Source organism: Meles meles, chromosome X (assembly GCF_922984935.1).
Source record: "Meles meles chromosome X, mMelMel3.1 paternal haplotype, whole genome shotgun sequence".
Lineage (NCBI taxonomy): Eukaryota > Metazoa > Chordata > Mammalia > Carnivora > Mustelidae > Meles > Meles meles.
The window spans coordinates 54895204-54918683 of record NC_060087.1 but is presented as its reverse complement, the minus strand read 5'-3'; the positions used below and the strand labels follow the sequence as shown (position 1 = coordinate 54918683).

Sequence of the window (23480 nt, the reverse complement as noted above, 5' to 3'; positions counted from 1 at the left end):
ATTTTCTGCCCTTCATGACTTTTTTTTGTGATTTTACCTTTCAACTCCAGTTATTTCCTCTTTTATAATATATGTTTCTTTATTGATATTCTCCATTTGGTTTGAATTAGTTTCATATTTTCAGTTCTTTAGGCATGATTTCCTTTATTTTTTAACATAGTCTCGAATAATTTATTCAAAATCTTTGGTTAGCAAATCTAATACCTTTACTTCCTCAGAAACAATTTCCATTTATTGATTTTTTATCTATGAGCTTTCTAGTTTTTTTCTTAATATCTCATATTTTTGTTGAAAGCTGGGAGTTTTTAAATAATATAATGTGACAATTATGGAAGTCTGATTCTCACTCTTCCTCCAGGGCTTCTTGTTGACATTGCTTGTTGTGTTAATTGCTGTTTATTTGTTTAGTGACTTTTGAATTAATCCAGTATAGTTTTTGTATTCCTTGTCACAGATGGCCAGTGAAGTCTCTACTAGATTATCTTAGTAGTCAGCTAATGATTAAATAGAGATATCTTTAAACACCTAAAACCAATAAATTCCCCAGTCTTATCTAAAGGGCTCTGTTGCCTGTTGAAATATGTCTTTAGCACTCACCCAGGTAGCTTATAACAGTGCCATAACCTTTACTTCTTGCTTACATGGAGTCTCAAGGATAGCCAGAGGTGAAAGCTTATGACCTTCTCATGTCTTTCCTGAGCATGCACACAGCACTATGCTTGACAGTGAACTTCCAGATTCTTAAGGATGTGTCAGAGATTTTCAAAGCTCCAGTTGACATTTCATTCTTCAGTTTTCCTTTCTAAGTTTTTTGGTCAGTGTCTTGTTTCACTCAACTGTTATCCATTGTCTCAGGCAGTTGTGTGACACATATACCCCTCTCCCAAGGGAGAGTTTTAGCATTGGATAACCAAAAAGACAAGGCTTTTGATTCAAGAAACCACTGCACGAGTGGTTTGGAAATTAATTTGTTCAGCTCACTCAAACTTACTATTGTCCTGGGGAGGAGTAAAGGGGTTAGGGGAAGTTCAAATGGCACAAAACTGCTGTTATTAACAACAAGGAAGTGTTTTGCTTTGTTTTATAAAAAAATGTTCCCTGGATTGATGCAAACCTTTGACTATTTTTTTTAATTTTTGAAAAAAAATACTGATTTTTAAAAATGTTGTCAGTTATTGTATTGCTTTTGTAAAGAAACAAGTGTTATCCCATTGACATCAACCATAGCCTCTTTCTTTGTAATACCTTCTAAGTCCCTCTCAAGAAAATTAATAGCTAAATTTCAGAAGTTAGTAAAAACAAAATATCTTTCCATTTCATATTGAAAGTCACTCTGGACTCTAGTTACACATTCCTTGGGGGTCTATGAACTCTGGTTTAATAATCCTACCTTAAAATAATGTGAAGGAAGAACAGGTAACACCCACCTTTCCAGCATCATGAGAAAAGTATTGAGAGAGGTCCAGGTATAGACCTGACTGGCCTTTACTTACTTCCTCTTAGTTGGCTTTCTTACTTACTTATTTCCCCCAGGGAATTCAACTGTTCACTTTAGGGTGCCAACACCATTGACTAAGCTCCCTTTTCCTTGCAGACTCCTCAAAGTCAATCAAGACTAAGATTGAAACACCTACAACCATGAAATATCCCTTGGAAGGTGAGTTTCTCTATGGTTCAGGTGTAATAGAGTCCTGAAATGATGCCATAGAAGCTAAAGGAGCCATTATATGGGTAATGAGAGGTCATTGGGTTCCTCAGAGAACACATGGAAATAACAGAATGGAAATAAAAGAAAGGTAGCAATGATTAAAAAGTTGTGGAAAAGTGGAATCATAAATATGTACACTCCTCTTTGTGAAAACTTCTGAGACAAAAGTAAGAGAGAGTTGGAATGCACATTTGGGAAAAGAGAAAGTTCTGAGTTCTGTTTTGTTGCTAATCTTTCTGTGGGACTTTTGATATGTTGCACCACCCTCTCCATGGGCCTCTTCTTACCACTAACAATAAGAAACTAAGATACCTCATCTCATAGTAATAATGATCAATACATGACCAGGAATTCTGGAAAGCTCAGCATTGATGCCCAATGAAGGCACCCAAACTTTGCAGTCACCCTCTACCTCATAGTTCTTGGCTGGAAGAGAGGCCTCTGAGCCAAACACTTTGTTCTCATAGCAACATCTACAGCGAACCTGATTTGGAACTGGACCACTGAAGTGGATGGCTATCTTGGGAAGACCAGTGCTGAGCCAGGTAAGGAAAATTCAGGATTTCCATCCTTCCTTTTTGGCTCTGAACTTTGCAACTGAAACTTCCCACAATACACACTGTTCTGTGGAATTTAATTCTTCAAAACATTGCCACACAATGGTCAAATGCTCTGAAGATGGGCAGGGTGGGTGATATGGAGAAGGAGAGATACAAATTCAGTAACGAGCAAAGTCAAAGTGCGGTTAAGTGGTAGATGTGTTCTTAGCTGGTCCTATGCTGTCATAATAATACACCTCCCAAGCACTCTAAGCAGGAATAGGAATGGGACAATGACCTCAGCCAACTTTCCTAGGGAGATGGACATTGGACTACATAAGGGTAATTTCAGGGTTTCATTACTTGAGCTCTTAACCAGGGCTCACCAAGGAGCTTGCAGCTAATTTATGATTTCTCCAAAGTTTCAAGAATCCATAAGTCATGATCTCAAAGATCCAAAGCCCAAAGAGAAGCTTTTTTTTGTGTTTCACCTGAAGCTTATGAGTGCATTAATTGTTTAAAAAGTGAAAAAATGTTACAGTAGTTGATAATTAGATGCTTTCCTTAATCACTGAGCAACCTATTATCACCTGAGCTGCTCTGCCTTATCCCTTAGAACTCCCCATACCACACATGGTCCTGCAACAAAAGTTGTTGATGTCTAGTACAACAGGGGACTTCTGAGAATTCAGGTTTACAGTAAGCATCTGTTTTATTAGTTGATGCTAAATAGTAATGACTATCATGACTGGTTTCATCTTCTGTGTATCATTAATTGTGGATTTCTTACTTATTTTTTTTTAATTTTTTGTGGAGGAGAGGACTTTTAAATTATTTTTATTATGTTCAATAATTGTGTATTCCTTAATGCCCATGTAATTCTCCCCTTCTGGTTGTACAGGTTTTGTTTTGTTTGTTTGTTTGTTTGTTTGTTTTTTGTCTATCTATAGTCATCTTCCAAACCTGTTTTGTGGGATATTTTTGCATTACCACCTTTGGCTTAAAGGCTTCCATAATTCCATGCCTCTTGCAGAGCAACATCCAATGACACAAGGGAATTAGAAGATAATTTTTGGAGACTTTGTTTCAGAAAATGGGAAGATAACCCAGGAGGAATGGGAATTCTCAGATATTGGGTGTGTGCCCTATATCCTCCATCAGTTTTTGTTTTGTTTACTCCTTGGCTCATTCTAAGAGGGATCCTTCCTTTAATCTCCATCAGTTTATAGCTTTGGTTTTCTCATTCCAACCTAAAGCAGCGGAATACACATTCTTTTTATGTGCACATGGAACACTTTCTAGAATAGATCACAAACTAGGTCATAAATAAGGCCAGTACAAAAGGATTGAAATCATAGCAGGCATATTTTCTGGCCACAACACTATGAAGCGTGAGGTCAAGCACATGAAAAGAAAAATTAGAAAAACCACAAATACATTGATGTGAAAGAATGAATAGGTCAACCAGGAAATCAAAGAAATATAGCTTGACTTTTCTCAGCTCCAACCACAGTTCTGAGGACCACAAATACCAGATTTTTTAAATTTATTTTTTTCTAAATTCAAGTACAATTAACACACAGTGCTATATTTATTTCAAGTAAATAGTGTAATTATTCAATGACTCTATACTTTGGTCAGTGCTCATCATGATAACTATACTCTTAATCCCCTTCACCTAAATATCCCCTGATGGCAATCACCAGTTTGTTCTCTATATTTAAATCTGTTTTGTTGTTGTTTGTTTCTTGTTTCCTTTGTTCATTTGCTTTGTTTCTAAAATTCCACATGAGTAAAGACATATTTGTCCTTCTCTGATTGAAATATTTCACTTAGCATGATATCTTGATATCTTTTAGATTCATCCATGTTTTTGCAAATGACAAAATTGTATTCTTTTTTATGACTGAGTAATATTCCAGATTTCTAAGACAAAGTATTTTAGGGATTGGTAAAAATAAAGCCAGTTGCAGCCAAAAACATCCTAAGGACAATAGAATTCCTACCCCTCTTTATCCCCTAATCTTATCCCCTAGATTCAGAATATTTTAGCTACAGACATTAGACATTATACAATCTTTTCATTGAACTTATGGGAAAACAAAACACTACTACCTGAGTAGTCATGGAATTTATTTTTTCTCTGACAGCTATAAAATTTAGTGCCTCAAACTTAGTGCCTTAAAATAATGCAAATGTATTATCATGCACTGCTGATGATCAGACATCTGACACATTGAGCTAAGATCAAGTTATTAGCAGGGCTGTGGTTTTTTTTTGTTGTTGTTGTTCTGGTTTTGTTTTGTTTTGTTTTGTTTTGTTTTGTTTTGTTTTGTTTTTCTGGAGGCTCTGGGGAAGAATCAGTTTCTTTGTTTTTTCCAGCTTCTAGAAGCTACTCACATTCTTTGGCTCTTGGCTGCCTTCCACCATTTTCAAAGCTGACAATGTATCATTCTCAAGTCTCTCTCTAACTCTGATCTCTTTTGTTTCCCTCTTCCACTTTTAAATGCCTCTTTTGATTGCATTGAGCCTGCCCTGATAATAAAGCTAATCTCCCCAACTCACAGTCAGCTAACTAGCAACCTTAAATACATCTGCAACCTTAATTCCTCCATATAATTTAAACTTAAATACTCACAGATCCTGGGTATTTGGATATGAACATCTTTGGATAACCATTATTCTGCCTACCACAGTCATACAAGAAGTAAATAACAGATCCAGGACTGGAAGCCCAGACCAGTGGTTTCCTTGAGTTTGTAGGCACAGTTGGGATAGCTATTTAGGAGACTCTTTTGAAATATGTTCTGAAGAAAGAGAAACATGTGTACGTGCCCAAAGAGTGTGAATAAAATAATTATTTAATTTTATTTCTAATTTAGTGCTTGCTTCAGCAGCACATATACTAAAATTGGAATGATAATTTTTTTATTTAAATTCAATTTAGTTAAAATATAGTGTATTATTAGTTTCCTGGGTAGGATTTAGTGATTCATCAGTTTACAAAACACTCAGTGCTCATTACAGAAAGTGTCCTCCTTAATGCCTATCACCCAGTTACACCACCCCCACCCACCTCCCCTCCAGCAATGCTCAGTTTGTTTCCCAGAGTTAAGAGTCTCTTATGGTTGGCTTCCCTCTATGTTTTTATCTTATTTTATTTTTTATTATCTTCTCCTATATTCATCTTTTTAAAAACATTTTATTTATTTATTTGTCAGAGAGAGAGAGAGCACAAGCAGGGGGAGTGGCAGCAGAGAAGGCATAGGGAGAAACAGGCTCCCCACTGAGCAAGGAGTCCAATGTGGAAGTCCATTCCAGGATCCTGGGATCATGACCTGAGCCAAAAGCAGATGCTTAAGCAATTGAGCCACCCAGGCATCACGATGTTCATCTTTTTTGTTTCTTAAATTACACATATGAATGAAATCATATGGTATTTGTCTCTCCATGACTGACTTATTTCGCTTAGCATAACAGCTTCTAGTTCCACCCACATCATTGCAGATGGCAAGATTTCAATTCCTTTTGATGGCTGGGAGGTATATATATATATATATATATATATATATATATATATATATTCTCACATCTTTATCCATTCATCTGTCAATGGATGTCTGAGCTCTTTCCACATTTTGATTATTGTGGACATTGCTGCTATAAACATTAGGTAGGGTGCATGTACCCCTTTGAATCACTATGTTTGTAACCTCTGGATAAATACCTAGAAGTGCAATTACTGGGTTTTAGGATGGTTCTATCTTTAGCTTTTTGAGGAACCTCCATGATGTTTTCCAGAGTGGTTGCACCAGTTTGTGTTCTCAGTGTCAAGTGGTTCCCCAAGGGGGGAAAAATTTGGCTGGAATTAATTGACTAGAATATCAATAATGAAGCTTTTCTGTAAAGTGGGAAGTCAGATACTATTTTCTCTTAAGAGTAGGTGAAAACCTCTAGTCTTGGTCCCATGGAAAGCATGAAGAACTAATTTAAATGCCCAAGCCAATCAGTCATCAATTAGTGGGTTTGGAAGAATGTATTTATACATGGAGTTTCTAGCCTCTTTCCAGCCTTTCTCATAGGTCTTGGCTATTGTTTGTCTCTCTGGCTATCTAATAAACCTAGGAGAATATTAAAAATGGGAAAAAAGGGTTATGGGCTGGTCCGATCCTTGGTCTGGGTGATGGTCTTGGTCTGCTGATCCTTCGAATCTATTTCTGAACTCATTTTCAACAATACAGCTCTTTGTCTTGTTTTGCCTTCTAGGAAAGGACCTGCCTATTTTCTCCATTGTTCTTATCATTTCCCTGTGCTTTATCGTGGTCTTCATCATGGCTTATGTTATGCTCTGCCGGAAGACATCCCAACAAGGTGAGTGATGAGTATGACTGAGTGACTTTGCTCATTAATTCATTCTGAGAGCACAGTTAAGCATAAATTGCATCAGCCACTGTGCTAGGCACTTCAAATGCTCTCAGTATAGTTTGGGATTGAAGTTTAGGGTGCATGGAGACAGACATGCAAGCCAACAATAACAATATGATTTATTGAAGTTAATTCACAAATCTTTGGTACAAAGCCTAGTACAAGCCATCTCTGTAATGGATGGTCTAATGAGGGTGCAAGAGAAACAGAAGTAACAATCCTTGGCCTCAAGTTGCTTAGAATTTATTTAGAAGTTTCAAAGTAGAAACATGAAGTTTATTTATCAATATCCATACATAGCAATAAAGGCTATTGACTCAAAGCCTGGAGAAAACAATCAATACTAAAGTTTTCCAGAGAGTCAGAGCCTACATGATTAACAAGGGCTCTTAGAAGGAGATGAAACTTAGACCAGGCCTTGGAGGATGAAAACAAATTAGAAGGCAGCATTCCAGGAAGGAGAAACTACAAAAGTAAGGTGCAAATGCTTAAAAGATGACTGTGAGTGAGGTCATCAGTGTAGAAAATATATGAGTAAATGCAGGGGGAAAGAAGAGTTTACTTCTGATTATAGAGTGTCTTAAATAGCAGGCTAAGGAACTTGGAATTTTTTATCTAGGCCTTCCAAAGGAACTAGAAGTCATCAATTTTTTTAAGCAAAAGAGTGACACTATTAAGGTGCACTTTTCAGGGATATTTAACAACTGTGAGCCAACAGAGCAGGAAAAGAGTTTGGACATTCATTTCTAAGTAAAACCTAGCTACGCCTCAATACCTGTTGCACTCACCATTTTGCTTAACATTAGTGTCTTTTTTTTTTTTTTCTGTAGCAGCTCTTATTCCCAAGTAGCCTGGTTTCCATCATGACTTCCTCCAGCCAAAAGGGAGAAAAGAGCCTTAAGAATTTCCTTCTCCTGGGTCTCAAGTATAAGCTCTGGTCTTGGTCAGTTAGCATGGCTATGACTCATGAGGTTGAACTTGAAAGGAGAGATGTCCCAGGTAGCCACAAATCCCAGGAATACTAAAAATTATTAATCATGGTCTCAATGAAACTAGGTATAAACTGTAACCATATTTTATTGTTTCTCTCTCAAAAACCTTCCAAGGGTTCTCATGGCCCAGGGAATAGAAGTCAAAACGGTGCATTCTATTTAAAGCCCTCTCTGATATAGCCTATCTTCTTTACCCCCACCACTCCTTATTTTCATTTCAAATTACTGAAGTCCAACAGGCCACACGCCTCATGGCCTTATGCTTTTTCCCTTCTGGATTGTCTTCCCAACATTTCTATTATTTACTTCTCTGTAAGAAAGAGATAGCCTTGGACCTTCAATTCAATTTAACATGTAGTTACTGATTGCCCACTATGTGCCAGGCAGTGACCATATAAAATGAAAAAACAACACTTGTGTTATGGGAGCTACCAGGCCAGTGGGGGAGGTAAGACATGGAAATATATGGCTGTATCACAAAGTAGATGGTGTAGGGCATGCTCTGTTTGCTTTGTTGTGGCTTAAAGCATGCATTCCCAGTTGTATTCCTGTAAGATTATAAACTCCTGGAGGCAGTATCAAGAGACATCCATATTTGTACCAGGTTATAGAACCTTTAAACCTGCACAGAATATAGATAGTTCTCCTTCACAGACACTAGGGGGCAATGGTGATCTACTTAAAGACCTTTCCTGGGTGCCCAGTGGAGATGAGTGCATTTGGGAATGGCTTTGGTCATGGTCCCTGTCAGATTAATTCAACGCCTTCTGCCAGGGCTCTGGCCTGGCCAACTAGTTTCCAGAAAAAACTCCCTGGGATCTTTGGCAAGATTTCTGGGTGGCGAGTGTGTCCAGTTCCAGTGTCCCTTCCCCTACCACACCAGGAAACTCTTCCAGCCCAATGCTCTGAGTCAGAGTATGCCAAAGAGGATCCTAACCAAGTGTGATTCCTCGACCTTTCTCTGAGAAATTTGTATTCCTGTGCTTCAGTTTACCTTCCCAATACCTCCCAATCCCCCCTTTCTGTCTCCCCTTCCCTCACCCTTTGACTGGTAACCAGTGTCCATATTTGGCCATTCCCCATGGAGATTTCTGACTTGATGCCTCCTTCTTTTCTAGAGCATGTCTAGGAAGTGGCCAGGTAAGACTGCCTCTGCTTTTCCATCTTCTGAACCCTCCCTTGCCCTCATTCTGTTAATCACTGGCATGAAGGAAATGGAGGTTGGCACAAACCCAATTCTAAGCCCAAAGGCCTTCAGGGTCAGAGCACTTCTTTCTTCCCTCTCTGAAGAACCTCCTGAAGTTCTTTCTTGGCTCACTGATCACATAGGATAATCCAGATCCATCATCCTCCTGTTCCCAGAATGCCTTAATAACAAGAACCTAAGGGTTAGTTGGCAAATTTAGGACAGAAGTGTGGGAAACTAGAGTCCCAGGCTCAAGTCCCTCTTTATGGGTGGTGGGATCTTGGGCCACAGGACACATGCCAGAGAGGCCAGCAATTCTGGTGAAGCCTGGAGAGTGGCAATTTTCACAAGTGGTTGCTCCAGCGAAGAGCCATCTTCCCAGACTCCAGGCAATGACTACTCTGAGGATCCCTGCCTGGGCCAGGAGAACCAGGCCATCGCCCAGATCAACAGTGACTATGCTCACCTGCTGCACACAGTTCCTCCAGATTATGAGCTTTTGGCCACCAAGAACACTGGTATCTGCTAAAAATGTCCTGCTGAGCCAAGGCCTACTGACATAATTTCCTATTCAGCCTTCTGCATAGCCATCTTCCCTGCTACCTCTCTTCCTGGACGACCCAACTTGTCTTCCCTGCCCAACACTGAGGTGCCTAAGAGTGACTGGTTTTGCCTAAGTTACCATATGCACTTCAGCAAGCCTGCTACTGCGTCAGGACTTAGACCTTTATGTTTTGTCTTCTTCTACTGCTTCTCTTTGAACACCAGAGGGAAGTTCTCATAGCATTAAGACTTGGTCATCCTGCCTCCAGACACTGCTCAACTTTGGCCTCTTGCCACCAGAAGACCAGAGGGAAACTCAGCTTTGCCAGCTCAGAGTACCAGTTGTATTAAGGATCACTTCCCTTTTTTAGGGCCAGATAGCTTTTAATTAAGATTTGTATGCAATAGACCAGGATTCAGTTTTGCTCCTGAACTGTGACTCTAGTGCTCTGGTATTCTTCTGATGCTCAATAAATATCTAATCATGATAGCAACCTTGGTCGTATTGGTCTTCTCTCAAATACCTACCAAGTAATTAAGGTGAGACTAGTTGAGATGTGTGGGGACTTGGAATTATAAATAGCACCTTTTCTTTTTTGGTCTTTCTCTTTCTCACCACACCACCTTTACCTTACTTCAGAGGTGGGTCCACCATCTGGGACAAGATGAATTTTTGGCAAGTTAGTATCCAACTGCCTTCCATTCCTTTCTCTGTCACCCTGCCATCTCCACCTAGATGACTCTCTTAAGTTAGTTGGACAAATGAAAATGAAGGATCGCTTTTTCTGTTTCAGGGGACTGTAGATGCAGAGATAAAGGGCTCCCTTTCTTTCCAAAGTCTGAATACACCACCCTCAAAGATTTCTACCTCCTGGAATCCTAAATTCTTTGCAATATTTGTATTCATCATAAGTCATCTCTATCCCCTGGCCTCTTCTTACAATATAGAATGAGGGTCAAAGCAAGGAAGTATTTTTCATCAAGCATAAATGGGAAATAGGCATGTAGGGGTGTGTGTGTGTGTGTGTGTGTGTGTGTGTGTGTGTTCATTTGCATATGTGCAACACATGCATATAGCTTTATTTCAGTCTCCTCTGTGAAGACATTTTCTAGGCTGGCTCAACACTGTTTCCTTTCCCTCAGATAATTCATTTTAAATCAACCTCTTTGCTCTTCATGGAAGCTGTTTTTGCCACTTTTGATTCCAGTGCAGTCCCAAGGTCAGCTCAGGTTTTACCAAGAGCTTCTCTCCTTTGGGATGATTACAGAAGTCAAAATAGTACAAAGAAATGAACAAGAAGGAATCTACTGCTTCACCACCATCAACCCACCAGGTCAATGGTCAAAACTTCAGTGTTTTCCCCCATATGCCAGATTAAGATAGCTGCTGAAAAGAGCAACTTACTCTTCCCCATCATGCTTATAAGCCTCTAAATCAGGGACCCACCCAATGGAAACCTCAGCTTCCTTCACGAAACAGCTGTGTCCAGACCCCACAGTCTCAGGGGGAAAAAAAGACATTATTACTATTACCCTTAGAGAAGGGGATGACTAGTGTTAAGAAGAAAATCCTAATCATATGTCCATTAATAAAAGGAACCCCAAACCCAGGGACACTCCACTGTTACCCCCACAGAAGCTATGAACTCCCAGGGATATTTCAAAGTCTCTTGTCTTAAAAAGCTTAGGGATCATTGATTTTAATTCTCCTTTATCATAAATGAGGAAATAAAACCTACAGAGGAAGTAACAGTCTAAATTCACATACATCTAGTCAGTGACAGAACAAAGACCAGAAAGCAGGTCTGTGAACTCCTAGGAGCATATTCATCGCAGCAGAAAACTTCTGGATATCATCTTTTCCCCAAAACTAATACTTTCTTTCCATACAAGACAAGCCAGTAAGAGAGTCTTGGGTATAAGGCTAGCCCAAAACTGCAGGATAGGCTAAAAAACATGGGATAATAATATATAATTGTTTTAGTTTGATGACTAGTCAGGGGAAGTTTAAAGGAAATTCCCAAGAGAAGAAGAAGATATGAGGTCCTCTAGGGCAGTTTTCCAAGTTTTGGCCAAGAGATGGCCTACAGAAAAAAATTCCACAATTGGATAAGCATGAGAAATGTTTCATTCTATAGTTCTCTATTGGAAATTTCCAATGCAACATTAGACTATTAAAGACTCTGAAAATCCTGTAATAAAACACCTGTATAATTTTGAGTTACCAAATAATTCCAAAACATATTAGCCCTCTGAGGGCTACATATGAGTCTACTTTTTTTTTCCTTTCTCCTCCAACCCTGACTATATTTCTCAAGAGGAAAAACCCTCACATACCCTACAGCATTATGACAACAGTTTAGGGTTTTTCTCCCTACAAAAATCATAAATGGCATTTTGACCCAAAACCAAGGATAATGGTTTAATAGAGAGTCAATCATTTAGTAAACATTTATTGTTTTCTGTAACCAGAGTACTGAGCTACATGCTGGGGTAAGGATGGAGGGGGAGACAACAATCAAGGAAATACCGTGCTGTCCTCACAACTTAGTGGGGAATTAAAAAATATCACCTGGAAAAGTTTACTAATAACTCAAGAGGTGTTATTAGGCAATAGGAGAAGAAAGGGGTACATATAAGGACCAAGGCAAGGAGTGTTCGAATGAAGAAGAAAACATGTGTAGGTTAATGTTCAAAAGTCCTTGGAGAGCTTGGACTTTGGCTGGACCAGAAGTATGAGAAATATTTGAATAGGCAGAAAAAAATGGAGAGAGTATTGCCAGAAGGAAAAAAGACACAGGGAAGAGGAAAAAGATTGATGAGGTCAAAATTTGTTTTTCTTTTCCTATTTTTTTAATTATGTTATGTTAGTCACCATACAGTTCATCATTGGTTTTTGATGTAGTGTTCCATAATTCATTGTTTGCATATAACACCTAATACATGCAATACATGCCCTCTTTAATACCCATCACTGGGCCAACCCATCTCCCCACCCACCTCCCCTCTGAAACCCTCAGTCCATAGTCTCTCATGGTTCATCTCCCTCTTTGATTTTCACCCTTCATTTTCCCCTTCCTTCTCCTAATGTCCTCCATGCTATTTCTTATGTTCTACATATAAGTGAAACCATATGATCAAACTGTGGAAGGACTCAAGATGCCTTTCAACACATGAATAGATAAAGAGGATGTGGTTCATATATGCAATGGAATATACAATGGAATATCACTCAGCCATCAGAAAGGATGAATACCTACCATTTGCATTGACATGGATGGAACTGGAGGGGATTATGCTAAGCAAAATTTGTTTAGGATTCAAAGCTGAGAACTAGGAAAGTGTCATGAAGCTTGTGTGGAAATTCTGGTATCCTTACTGGGAGACTCTGTAGAGTAATGTGAAGAAAGGAAATATGAATCAAAGAGCACTTCCATCCCTGGGCCCTATGTACTTTTCCAAGACCATTATCCCTCTCTCAGGTTCTGACAATATGGAAACAGTATAGGCTGGAGCTTCAAGAATCACCTCACTTTCCCCCTGGCAACTTCAGATACAATGCTTCAGTTCCTTCAAAATCACTGAAAATAACTTGTGAGAGCTTAGTTTTTGTTTGGCAAGTGATTTTGTATCCAGTCGGCTGTTTATTTGTTATATCCCGACTACCCTGGCCTGGAGCTGTTAGGCATGTGCCGCACTTGGGGTATTTGACAAACTGACACTCTGCCACATGAAGTGTCCAACTCAGCTTGTCAAATACACGGAGCATGACACTGCAGGAGGCCAGACCAGGGGCTTCAGTGGGGAGGCAAGATCTTCCCGGGAGATGTGACCCTGGAGGGAAAGAAAGAAAAAAGGAATCACACCCTGAGCCCCAGAGAAACTGCAAAGGATAAGGACTAGCTGAAACATCAGAATATGGAAGTGATCAAAATAGACACAAGGATCCCAGTCAGAAGACAGATCCAAGGGAAGGCTCAGTTGAGATCACAGATGAGGCCCAGGGCTCAAGTTGGTATCCTCAGGCCTAAGTACTATAGCTATGACATTTCTTGGTGTTTCAAGCTTCAGTGGGGCTCCTATGTGCATTAGGGAGGGAATTTGGTCATTGTCCTGCCTCTCTGACCTCAGGAAAGAATTAGATCCCAGAGTCAGTGTCCATACCCCCTTCCCAACCCTTCCACAGTCTTGTGGTTATGAACATAGACTTTGAAGTTAAACATGGGCTTGAATTTTGGCTCTGTCATTAAGTAGCTAGGAAACCTCAGATAAATTATTTCATCTCTCTAAGCTTGTTTTCTACATGCACAAAATGGGTATGAGTACTTACCTAGTAAGTTATTGTGAAAATGGCATTAGATAATGTATATAAACCCTTTAATTCAGTATTTGATATGTAACAAATGTTCAAAAATGGTGGTTGTGCTACCAGAAGGAAAGCAAGGGCCATTGACAATTGATTTAACAGGGTCAAGACAGATGAAACAGGAATGTTTCATGGTCTCAGGTTTGCTTAACATGGCCCTACTTGCCCCATCAGAACTCAAGAATGGCAGCTATAAAATGACCCACTCTTAAGTGGTGTCTTAAGTGGTGTCTTACCCACTCATATTATAAATAAGGAAACTATTTCATTCTTCCTCAATATGAAATATTGAGGAAGAGAGTTGCTAAAGGTTATACAAGTGGTTCACAGTTTAGGCTGTGCCCTATATCACCGCATTGTGCCTTTCAGCTTTCCTCATTGGTTCTGTTACCTCCCTGTTATGTATATCTCTCTGGGAAAAGGGAGACACATCCACAAGGATGGCAAAGACAAGGAGTAGACTTGGCAGTCAGGCACACGGATCTTTCCACCTACAGCGATTAGGGAAATGAGGAAGCTGCCAGCAACATGGTCAGGTCTGGAACTCCTAGGGAAATTCCCTTGGTAATACACAGATCCTGTTGATAAAAATTCCAGGTTGTCTGTGTCAAATGTCTCACCCTCCCTACTGTGGCAGTTGGTCTGTGAGAGAGTAGCTGGCCTATATTAAATACTGGGATGAAAAGTGGCAAACATTGCAAGATTGTCAGGAATAGAAAACTGCCCCATGAGGTCAGAATGCCCTCTCCCAGTTAAGACAAGGCAGAGGGACTTGTCTTTCAGGAACAGCAATAATGACAACAACAGCAGCAGCAGCAGCAACAACAACATTGTTGTTTTAAAAACAAAACAAACAAAAAAAAACCTCAACTTTCAGTTTAATGTATGTTGGTGAGAGGGTGACATGCTTCTCAAATTTGAGATCTAGGAGTGCCTTAAAATATAAGGCTACAAAGAGTTTTTCCCATCCCCTCATTTCCATTACTTAGTCAATCCACCTCAAGCCACCCAGACGTGAGTGTCTTTCAGCCAAAGCAATAATCTTGGTCACCATATATGGTATAGTGTGAAGAATCATACAAACTTGGATTCTAATGCCTTGGGTACCAACTAGCCAATCATGGCATTGGGCAAGTCTTTCTTTGAGCTTCAGATGTCTTCTCTGGAAATGGGGACAATAAGACTTACCTGGCAGAATTGTTAGGAAAGTGTTTGGTGAGCTTTCCAGAGCTTCCCATATAGGTGGTCTCAGGCACTTTGGCTCAGTCCCTGGAGCTGTGGGTGGAGGCCAGCCAAGAAATCTGATTAATGGAGTTTGAGTTCAGGATGGCAAGACAGAGATAACTGGACTGGTGCCTTTTTCTCTCATTACCCTCATTGGTTACCACCTCCTATGAGAAGACCTGGATAAACTGGAGGTGTAAGCATCCTCCTGAAAGCCCTTTCTGACTTCATCAAAAAAGAGATAGAGAGAGAGACAGAGACAGAGAGAGTAATAGGAAGTGGCTAAAGACTTCTTCTTAGCACACTCAAAGAGTACTAAGAGGCTTAGAGACCATGCTACCCTAGTATTAATGGAAGGAGTCAGTGGCTGAGCTGAAACTGGTAGGTTTTATTTCCACTCTTGATGTTCTAGTCCCTGACTCTCCACAATAGTATACATAAGAAAATAAGGTTCAGTTGAGAAAGGCTGGTCAGACCCATAGGAAGAAGATATGAATACTATATAATCATGTTAAGGAACTCTGAAAGCTCTTCCCTTGGTCTAACATACTACATAAAACAACATCCTTTGTCCCCTGACCTACACTGGCAAGGTTAACACAACAAACAACAGGACGTGCACTGCACCTGATCCAGTTGTTCCTCCTCATACATACTGGAGGCAGTATGGATTTTTTTAGGCATGGTTCATCACCCCATTCAGGCCCACCCAGAAATATTTACTCAGCATCACTCTTATGTCCTTTCTCAACAGAGAGTTGATAACCATCAAAATAGGGGTTATAAAAACTAAAAGAATATCTAGGTAAATGGCAAAATCAGGGCTACTACTCAAATTTCCTGACCCCTGAGTCCAGAAAATATTCCACTTCCATGAGGCTATCTCTTTAAAAGCCTGTTTGAAGAAGAAAGTCATCCTCCCTTCTCATTGTTAGAATTTTTAGGATAGAAGACTACTGGGAACCTTCCTCTCACCCACCCTTGACTAAGAATCTCTGAAGAGAGAATACGGAGAATGTGATAGGCAGGTCCAAGCCATGTCTGGTAGCTACAGACACTACCTCAACCTGGGAATCCAAGCAGAGAGAACAAACAGATATTATACCTGTTACTGGAGTTGTGCCTTGCTCTCAGAGGAGGCAAAGGTTCCCTGGTGATGAGACAAACTGCAGAGGCCAGATGTAACTGAGCTTTTTGTCTGGAGTAGGAAGGTCGTGAGTTTTGAAGGGCCTTCGGTGTCTTCAAGAGGAAACAGAAATGAGGAAGATAAGGCTGAGGTTAGCCAACGGAAATCTGGGTGCAAAATGACAAAACAGTGCTGTTGTGAAAGGGTTCACTACTGCAGCAACAGTTCCCACTGCCATGAACCATCCTCACCCCCCCCACTCCCGCCCACTCATAGCTGACCTCTAATAAATAGATACTGGTTCTCCAAGCTGCAATAAGGGAGCTCCAAGCTGCATTAATGCTTTTCCCAATGTTAATTAGAGAATCCTGGGATGTCACAGCTGAGACATTATCAAATGAAAATCCCTGTTGTCAAAATAGAGAAATAGACCATCCAAGAGATGAAAGAAAATTCCTGATATCAAAAAGCAAATTAGTGGCATAGTTGGAATTTAAACCCACTTCTATCAACTCCAAAACAAGGGTTCTTTCAATGTTAGAATGCCTCCTTATCCTGATATACCCTTTTTACTTCCCTGTGGCATGGCTTCTCACCTACACATGGCTTCTCAGCTACACAATTTGCAGGGCCTAGTGTAAAACGTAATGAGGGGCCTGCTATTAAAAAATAATAATAAGAAGAATTTCAGGATAGTAACAGCAGAACGTTAACCCTTGTTTGTGTGGGGTCTTCTAAGCATGGCACCTGGGAAATTTTACAGGTTACATGCCTATGAAGCTGGCCCTTGCTGGCACAGCTCTGACTATAGATCATATTTTGGCATCCAGCCACTTTGAAGGAAATTCACGTCTATTAATAATAAGATTATGTGCTTTACATGTGTTATCTCATTTAATCCTCAACTCTCTGTTATGATATCATCAACCCTATGAGAGGATGAAGAAACTGAGGCACATAGAAGAGAAATGACTTGCCTACAAACACAAAACTAAGAATTAAGGGAGAAGACAGAATTCAAACTCAGATCTTTTTTATTCCAAATGTTAAGCATTTTCTACTCTCCCACAATGGCTACAAGGAGAGAATAAAGTAGTTGAACTTGAGAAGGAAAATATGGTAAAAGACCCTTAGGTTCAGCTGTGACTTTCAGGCTTCATGAAAAGTGTGAGAAGAAAGTGAGTGACTTCCTAGCATCATGTGTTTGCAATCCTTGGGCAGTCCCCATTCACAGTCTAGAAGATGTCGGATTCCCATTATGCAGTGCTCTACGTCATGAATCATGATAACATGGCAGAAGGGAGAGACAATTTTTTCAATGCTTTAAGAGTATACCTGTGATTGCTTTCAATGATTGTGGTGCTCAAGTCCCAGTCCTTAATCTACATAACAGAAGTAGAAACCTGAGCAGTGCTCAAGCCCTGGTGAATAATCTATCCAAGTTATATACAGTCTTTTAAATTAAGGTTCAAGAGAAAAGTCTATATGCTGGAGCCAGGAAGGAGCCTTGTGCCCCAGTCCCAGATATGTTAGCTCTGTTTCCTCCCTTAGCTTTGGTTTTTCACTTATTCAGTAGAAGCTTGACTAGATGTTCTTAGTGACCTCTCCAACTGAAATATCCCCTGGTTTCTTTATAAACCTCTCTATCCCTGCCCTTCCCTCACTGTGGGCTTTAGCTTGGGAGAGATTCCCACTTGCTGTTACACTACTTTGAAGAAATTTCTTTCCACCAGAATGATTTATTGGCTATGACCTTGAGAACAGTTTCCCCAGATATGGCTTCTGGAACGATTCAATTCCTTTTTATTTTTGTTTCTGACTAAAAGCTTGGGGTAGAGTCAGGATTGTCCTGTGGGCACTTTCTTAGGGAGGGGCTCCCTCCTTTCTACTCACTCCACAGAGATTGAGAAATTTCAGCTTTCCACTCCTTTTTTTTCTGACACATCAGTTAAAATAATCTACTAGCTTTTTAACAGAGGCATTTTGGAGACAATGTTATTACCTAAAATAGTAATTGAAAATAGTGATCACTTTGAACCACACAGTATGTCCATGAAAGAGTGCATTAGGAGCCAGGAGGACCTGCAAATCATGCCATCTATGCAGAAGACCTGAATTAGAGCAAATATATTAGTATCCTTGAAGTTCCTCTTTATCTCACAAGCACAAAGCATGTTGAGAAGGGCCAACTTTGCACAAAGGGAACTTTCCTCTAGGTCTGTTGTCCAGCAAAAACATATACAGTTCTCTCATTTTGGATGCTTTTTGACTTGGTTAGGGGGTGGTGACTGGGTTAGCCCATTAAGGATGAGGGAGAAGAGAGTTGGATGGAGAGAACTGTTAGATAGTTCTGGAGTCCCACACTGTAGACACATCAATTTATTCACTCAGTACCAGAATAGAAAGAACAACTGAATTTTGAGTCAGAGTCATTGTGTCTTCTACTGTAGGTTTTAGCTCCTGAGTTATAAACCCACCTCTGTAACTCATTAACAATATGCCATTGAAAAATCATGCACAGCCTATCTGAGCCTCAGCCACCACATCACATTGAGGGATTCTTGGTCAGGCATGCACCCAAAGAACTATGTCTTTGAGATAAGTAATTTGACAAAAGTACAAAGTGCTGTCAGAAGAGTGTGATTATTCTAGGGCAGGGGGCAAAGAGATGGTTCTTGGGAAAGTAGATTTTAGCTAGATCTTAAAAGATGGAGAGAGAAAATAATGATGTTCATTGTCCCTGAAAATCCATCTCTGACCACCCTTCTCTCACTGAAAATAATTGCTCACTGTTATGATTGCCTCTAGCATCTAAAACTTGTTCATACCACACTTGTGTGTCTGTCTCTCCTAAGAACTGCCCAGAGTCAGAATCATGCCTGATCCCTTTTCTTCACAGGGCCAAACATGAAATAGTTACCCCAGAACTGCAAGTTCTCCACCATAACCCCAGGAATTGCTGTGTATATGATTGCACTGGGGCTTCCCCTGAAAAGAAACCAAAGGCTGATGTAATCTATAGGACACCTCCAGGACAGGATGGGAAAACTTCATGTATACTGGGCCTGGGGATGGAAGATTTACTGTGATGTTCCCCACAAGCCCAGTGACATTGACAAGAGAGGTGGCAGCAATTAGCCTACCAACTACAGCTCAACTTTTTTTCAATAGGCTGTGTTGAGCACTTACCGGATGCAAAGCTCTATGCTTGATACCAAGGGGGAAAAATATACAATAAACCAGTAATGTATATCCAATAGAATATAATATGAGCTATAAATTTTCTTTTTTAAAAAAGATTTTATTTATTTATTTGACAGAGAGGGATCACATGTAGGTAGAGAGGCAGGCAGAGAGAGAGGAGGGAAGCAGGCTCCCTGCTGAGCAGAGAGCCTGATGCCGGGCTCAATCCCAGGACCCTGAGATCATGACCTGAGCTGAAGGCAGAGGTTTAACCCGCTGAGCTACCCAGGTGCCCCTGAGCTATAAATTTTCTAATAGCTGCATTAAAAATTGAAAAATGTGTAGGTGAAAGTAATTTTGATAATATATTTTATTTAACCCAATGCATCCAAAATGTTATCTTAAAGTATAAGCAATTTAAAAATGTATTAATGAGATATTTTACATTCTTTGAAATGTAGTGTGCATTTTGCATATGCAGGACATCGCAATTTGGGCTAGCCATGTTTCCAGTTCAATTGCCACATGTAGATAGTAGCTAATTATACAGCACATGCATAAGATGTGGATCCTTCTCTCAGAAACAAGACAGAGGATCATAGGGGAAGGGAGAGAAAAATGAAACAAGACAAAACCACAGAAGGAGACAAACCATAAGAGACTCTTAATCTCAGGAAACAAACTGAGGGTTGCGAGAGGGGTGGGGGGGGTAGGAAGGATGGGGAGGTTGGGTGATGGACATTGGGGAGGGTATGTGCTATGGTGATTGCTGTGAGTTGTATAAGACTGATGAATCACAGACCTGTACCCCTGAAACAAATAATACATTATATGTTAATAAAAAAAATAGTTGATAAAAACGAAGTTCTATGTAAGTGCCTCTGAAAAAAATAAAAGATGTTGTCCCTTCCCCCAAGGAATTCACATAAGTATGCACAAGTAACAAGTACTATAGTGAAGGTGCGTGTCTAGAAAAGAGAATTTCACCAGAAGTTAGGAGTCCTGGGCTACAGTCTTTTCTCAGCCACTGCTTCTCTGTGCGACCATGAGTAAATCCCTCTCCCTTTATGGGCCTCCATATTTCCATCTCTACAATGAGGCTGGACTAGGTTTTTTCATTCCATAAATACATGTTAAATGTTTTGTATGTATCAGACATGGTTCAAAGCACCCAGGATACAGAGATGAATAAGACACAATGTTTGCTTTCTTGAAACATGTAGTGTGGTGGGATTTATTGCCATGATGATCTTTTAACAATACAGTTCTGATGGTGTTATTCCACTGCTTAAAAAATGATCAAAGTCTTCCTATTGCTTGAAGTTAAAAGTTCAAAATTCCTCAGTCATATGGATAAGACCCTTCACAACATGTCCATAACCTAAATTTTCATCATTCTCCACCTATCTTATATTCCAGATACAACACCTGTACCCTTCCCGCATACTACACTACCACCAAATGACTACCAACCCTCTAGATGTTGGACTCTGTACACCTTCACAACTTTTTTTTTTTTAGATCTCCAAGACTTTCTAAAAATTATTTTAAATTCTAGCATAACTAACATACAGTGTTATATTAGTTTCAGGTATACAATATAGTGATTCAACAATTCCATGGATCACTCAGTGCTCATCACTACAGGTGCCCTCCTTAATCCACATCTCCTATTTCACCCATCTCCCACCCTACTTCCAAGACTTTGAACTTCCCTACAACTTATGACTGACTCCTTCTCATCCCTCAGATCTTACCTTAAAATATTCTCTTCAGGAAATGGCTTCCCTTTCAACCCAGCTAAATAAAGTAGCTCTCCTTACCCATTTTCCCCAACACACTTAGAACCTTACAAATTTATTTCAGTGTACTTTGTACCATTTTGGGAAATTTATATTTTGGTCAATTTAAGTGTTTGTTGCTAATTACTTCCCCAGTTATGGACACCACATTTTGTGATTGGGAACTTTGTAAGATAAACAAGAACTGTGTTTCATTCATAGCCTATCATAGTACCTGGCACACGCTATGAGATACTAAATAACATTTAGTGAGTAAATGACTAAATGTGCCCCATGATATACTAAAAGTCAAGATGAGAGGAGATGGTGTTACTGGCATCAATTTTATGACTGGGCTGAAACAGAGAAGCTGACGGCATGGAAAGGTCAAATAACTGTTAAGTTGGATGGACTTAAAGCCCTAGTAACAGCAAGAGCTCCTGTTCTGACCATGAAAGGACAATTAAGTAAGAGCAGTTCAGTAGAGTATGGAAAGAGGTTACCTCTTGGCCCACATCTCTAGGCCTTGACATCCTCAAGTGCAAAACAGAGGTCATAATCTTTGGCCTACAAAAATTACACAGATATTGTTAGATCTAATGTAATAATAGATGTGCAGGAAGAAAGTGGGGTGGGGAGGGAACTCATGAGTGGGTGGCTTATCTTCCACCAGCCCTAGCCCAGGTTTGGCCTAAGGTAGCCTATGTAACCACCTACTTAGCCTCTAAATTGCAGAGTCATTGTGAAAAGGAAGTCCCAGCAGCAACAGTCTGGACTTCTAGCCCATACCTCCACAGTTGCTCAAGAATGACAGTTGGCTTTTGCATCAATCCCTCTGTACCATTCTGCCCCCAACCCTACCTCCCATACTGCCTCCCCAAATCCTGTGTGGCAATTTCCAACATGGCATTTCTCCACCACTGTGGCAATGTTCTTATCTCCCAAAGTCTCAGGAACCCTGAAGTGGATAAGTGGGTGGGAGGAACCAGGTTTTCTGAACTCCTCAACATAAAACCTGATCTATCTGGGAACATGTCTATCAAGCCATCCTATACTCTCTTCAGGTACTTACACTTTGGGGGGTTAAGGTTAATTTGATAACCTGCATTGGTCTTTTTAGGGCCCAGCATTAGAAATGCAGCTTAGATAAGAAAAGATCCCATAATTGGTAAAACAAGTTAGAAGCCTAGGCTGAGTTGTACCTAGCTCTACCTCACTCACATCTTATCCTCTTAATCACAGAAATTATATTGATCATGCTAGAGAATGGGGAGGGGAAAGCACTCATCCTTAGCAGTATCCTTTTCAAATTCTTTCATTTGGATGTGTTAACAAACACATAGTATTTACTCTAAGCTAGGTTCCTGTCTAGTGTGGAAGATAGCCAAATAAACAGACTTCCAATTAGCTCAGTGGGCTCATCACTATGATATGTTCAAGGATAATATGTAATATGTTATATTTGAGCTACAATGGCAAAACAGGAGTGAACAACTTTCTGGGATGGATGGGAACAGTTTCACAAAGAATATTTGAACTGAGACTTGAAAGATAATGAATCTTGGAACACTGAAAAAATAAAATTAAAATTTTTTTAAAAATTAAAAAGATAAATAAAAAGATAGCAAGTAGTTTACAATAGGGTTGGGGGAAAAAAGCCTCATATGCACTCCAGAAAAGTAACCTACAACCACATGTATAAATATGTAGATGTATGAAACAGGTGAGTTTTGGTGACCAAAATTCTATATGATTTGAGTGAAAGATTTATGTTGAGGAGTGACAGGAGATAAAACTGATTGGATGTGTAGGTATACATTGTTGAAGACATTGAATGGCATGCTGAGTTTAGAATTTGTCTTCAAATCAATGGAAAGTAATTGAAGAAAATGGTAAAATCCATTAAGCATCTCCCCAAAGTACATTTTCTGAATCCAGATTTGAACAACCAGTCTGAAAATTGTGCATGTTGTTATGGGAGCAACAGGACAAAAATTTTGGATCTGAAGCTATCCTGGGAAATCTAAAAACTATGTGCACCATATTTATGATAAACACTGCCTGAAGACAGAAATGTCCATTTCCATTTCTGAACTATCTATAAATATAGGCCAAATTCTTATTTTGCTTATTTCTAGAAAGGAAGTCAAGTGCCCAATTTTTCTCAAGTGACCAAATATGGGCCAAAATTGAGAAAAGAAACAGTTCCTCAGAAAAAACAAGATTCTGCAAGCAAGAGAACTATTGGTGGTTGCCAACAATCCCTGAGATTCTAAAGGAAACAGTTGTAGATAGTAATTGCAATTAATATCCTTGATCCTGCGCACCCATATGCACTATTTCATATCTTATTTTTTTCTTTTCTCTATTATGTTCAATTAGCCAACATATAGTGCATAATTAGTTT

General features: G+C 39.7%; 1 protein-coding gene and 1 long non-coding RNA gene across 3 annotated transcripts in view; one reads left to right on the top strand and one right to left on the bottom strand.

Annotated features, from left to right (window-relative positions):
• The window catches only part of VSIG4 (V-set and immunoglobulin domain containing 4), a 37071-nt gene extending 27184 nt beyond the window's left edge, over positions 1-9887 (top strand). Inside the window, exons 4-8 of one of the 2 annotated variants that reach the window (XM_045994425.1) lie at positions 1595-1657; positions 2176-2253; positions 6514-6618; positions 8783-8804; positions 9142-9280. In XM_045994425.1, the coding sequence (XP_045850381.1) occupies positions 1595-1657; positions 2176-2253; positions 6514-6618; positions 8783-8793 (257 nt within the window). In that variant the 3' untranslated portion in view covers positions 8794-8804; positions 9142-9280. Of the gene's footprint in view, positions 1-1594; positions 1658-2175; positions 2254-6513; positions 6619-8782; positions 8805-9141 lie in introns of both variants that reach the window. The other variant, XM_045994424.1, reaches the window with a different exon arrangement.
• A 2720-nt stretch (positions 9888-12607) lies between these two features.
• Positions 12608-16152, bottom strand: LOC123935404. Its single transcript, XR_006816904.1, has 3 exons — positions 16089-16152; positions 14948-15034; positions 12608-13227 (listed from the first exon to the last, which is right to left on the bottom strand). It is a non-coding gene; the product is annotated as an uncharacterized LOC123935404 (long non-coding RNA).
• Positions 16153-23480: the final 7328 nt, after the last annotated feature.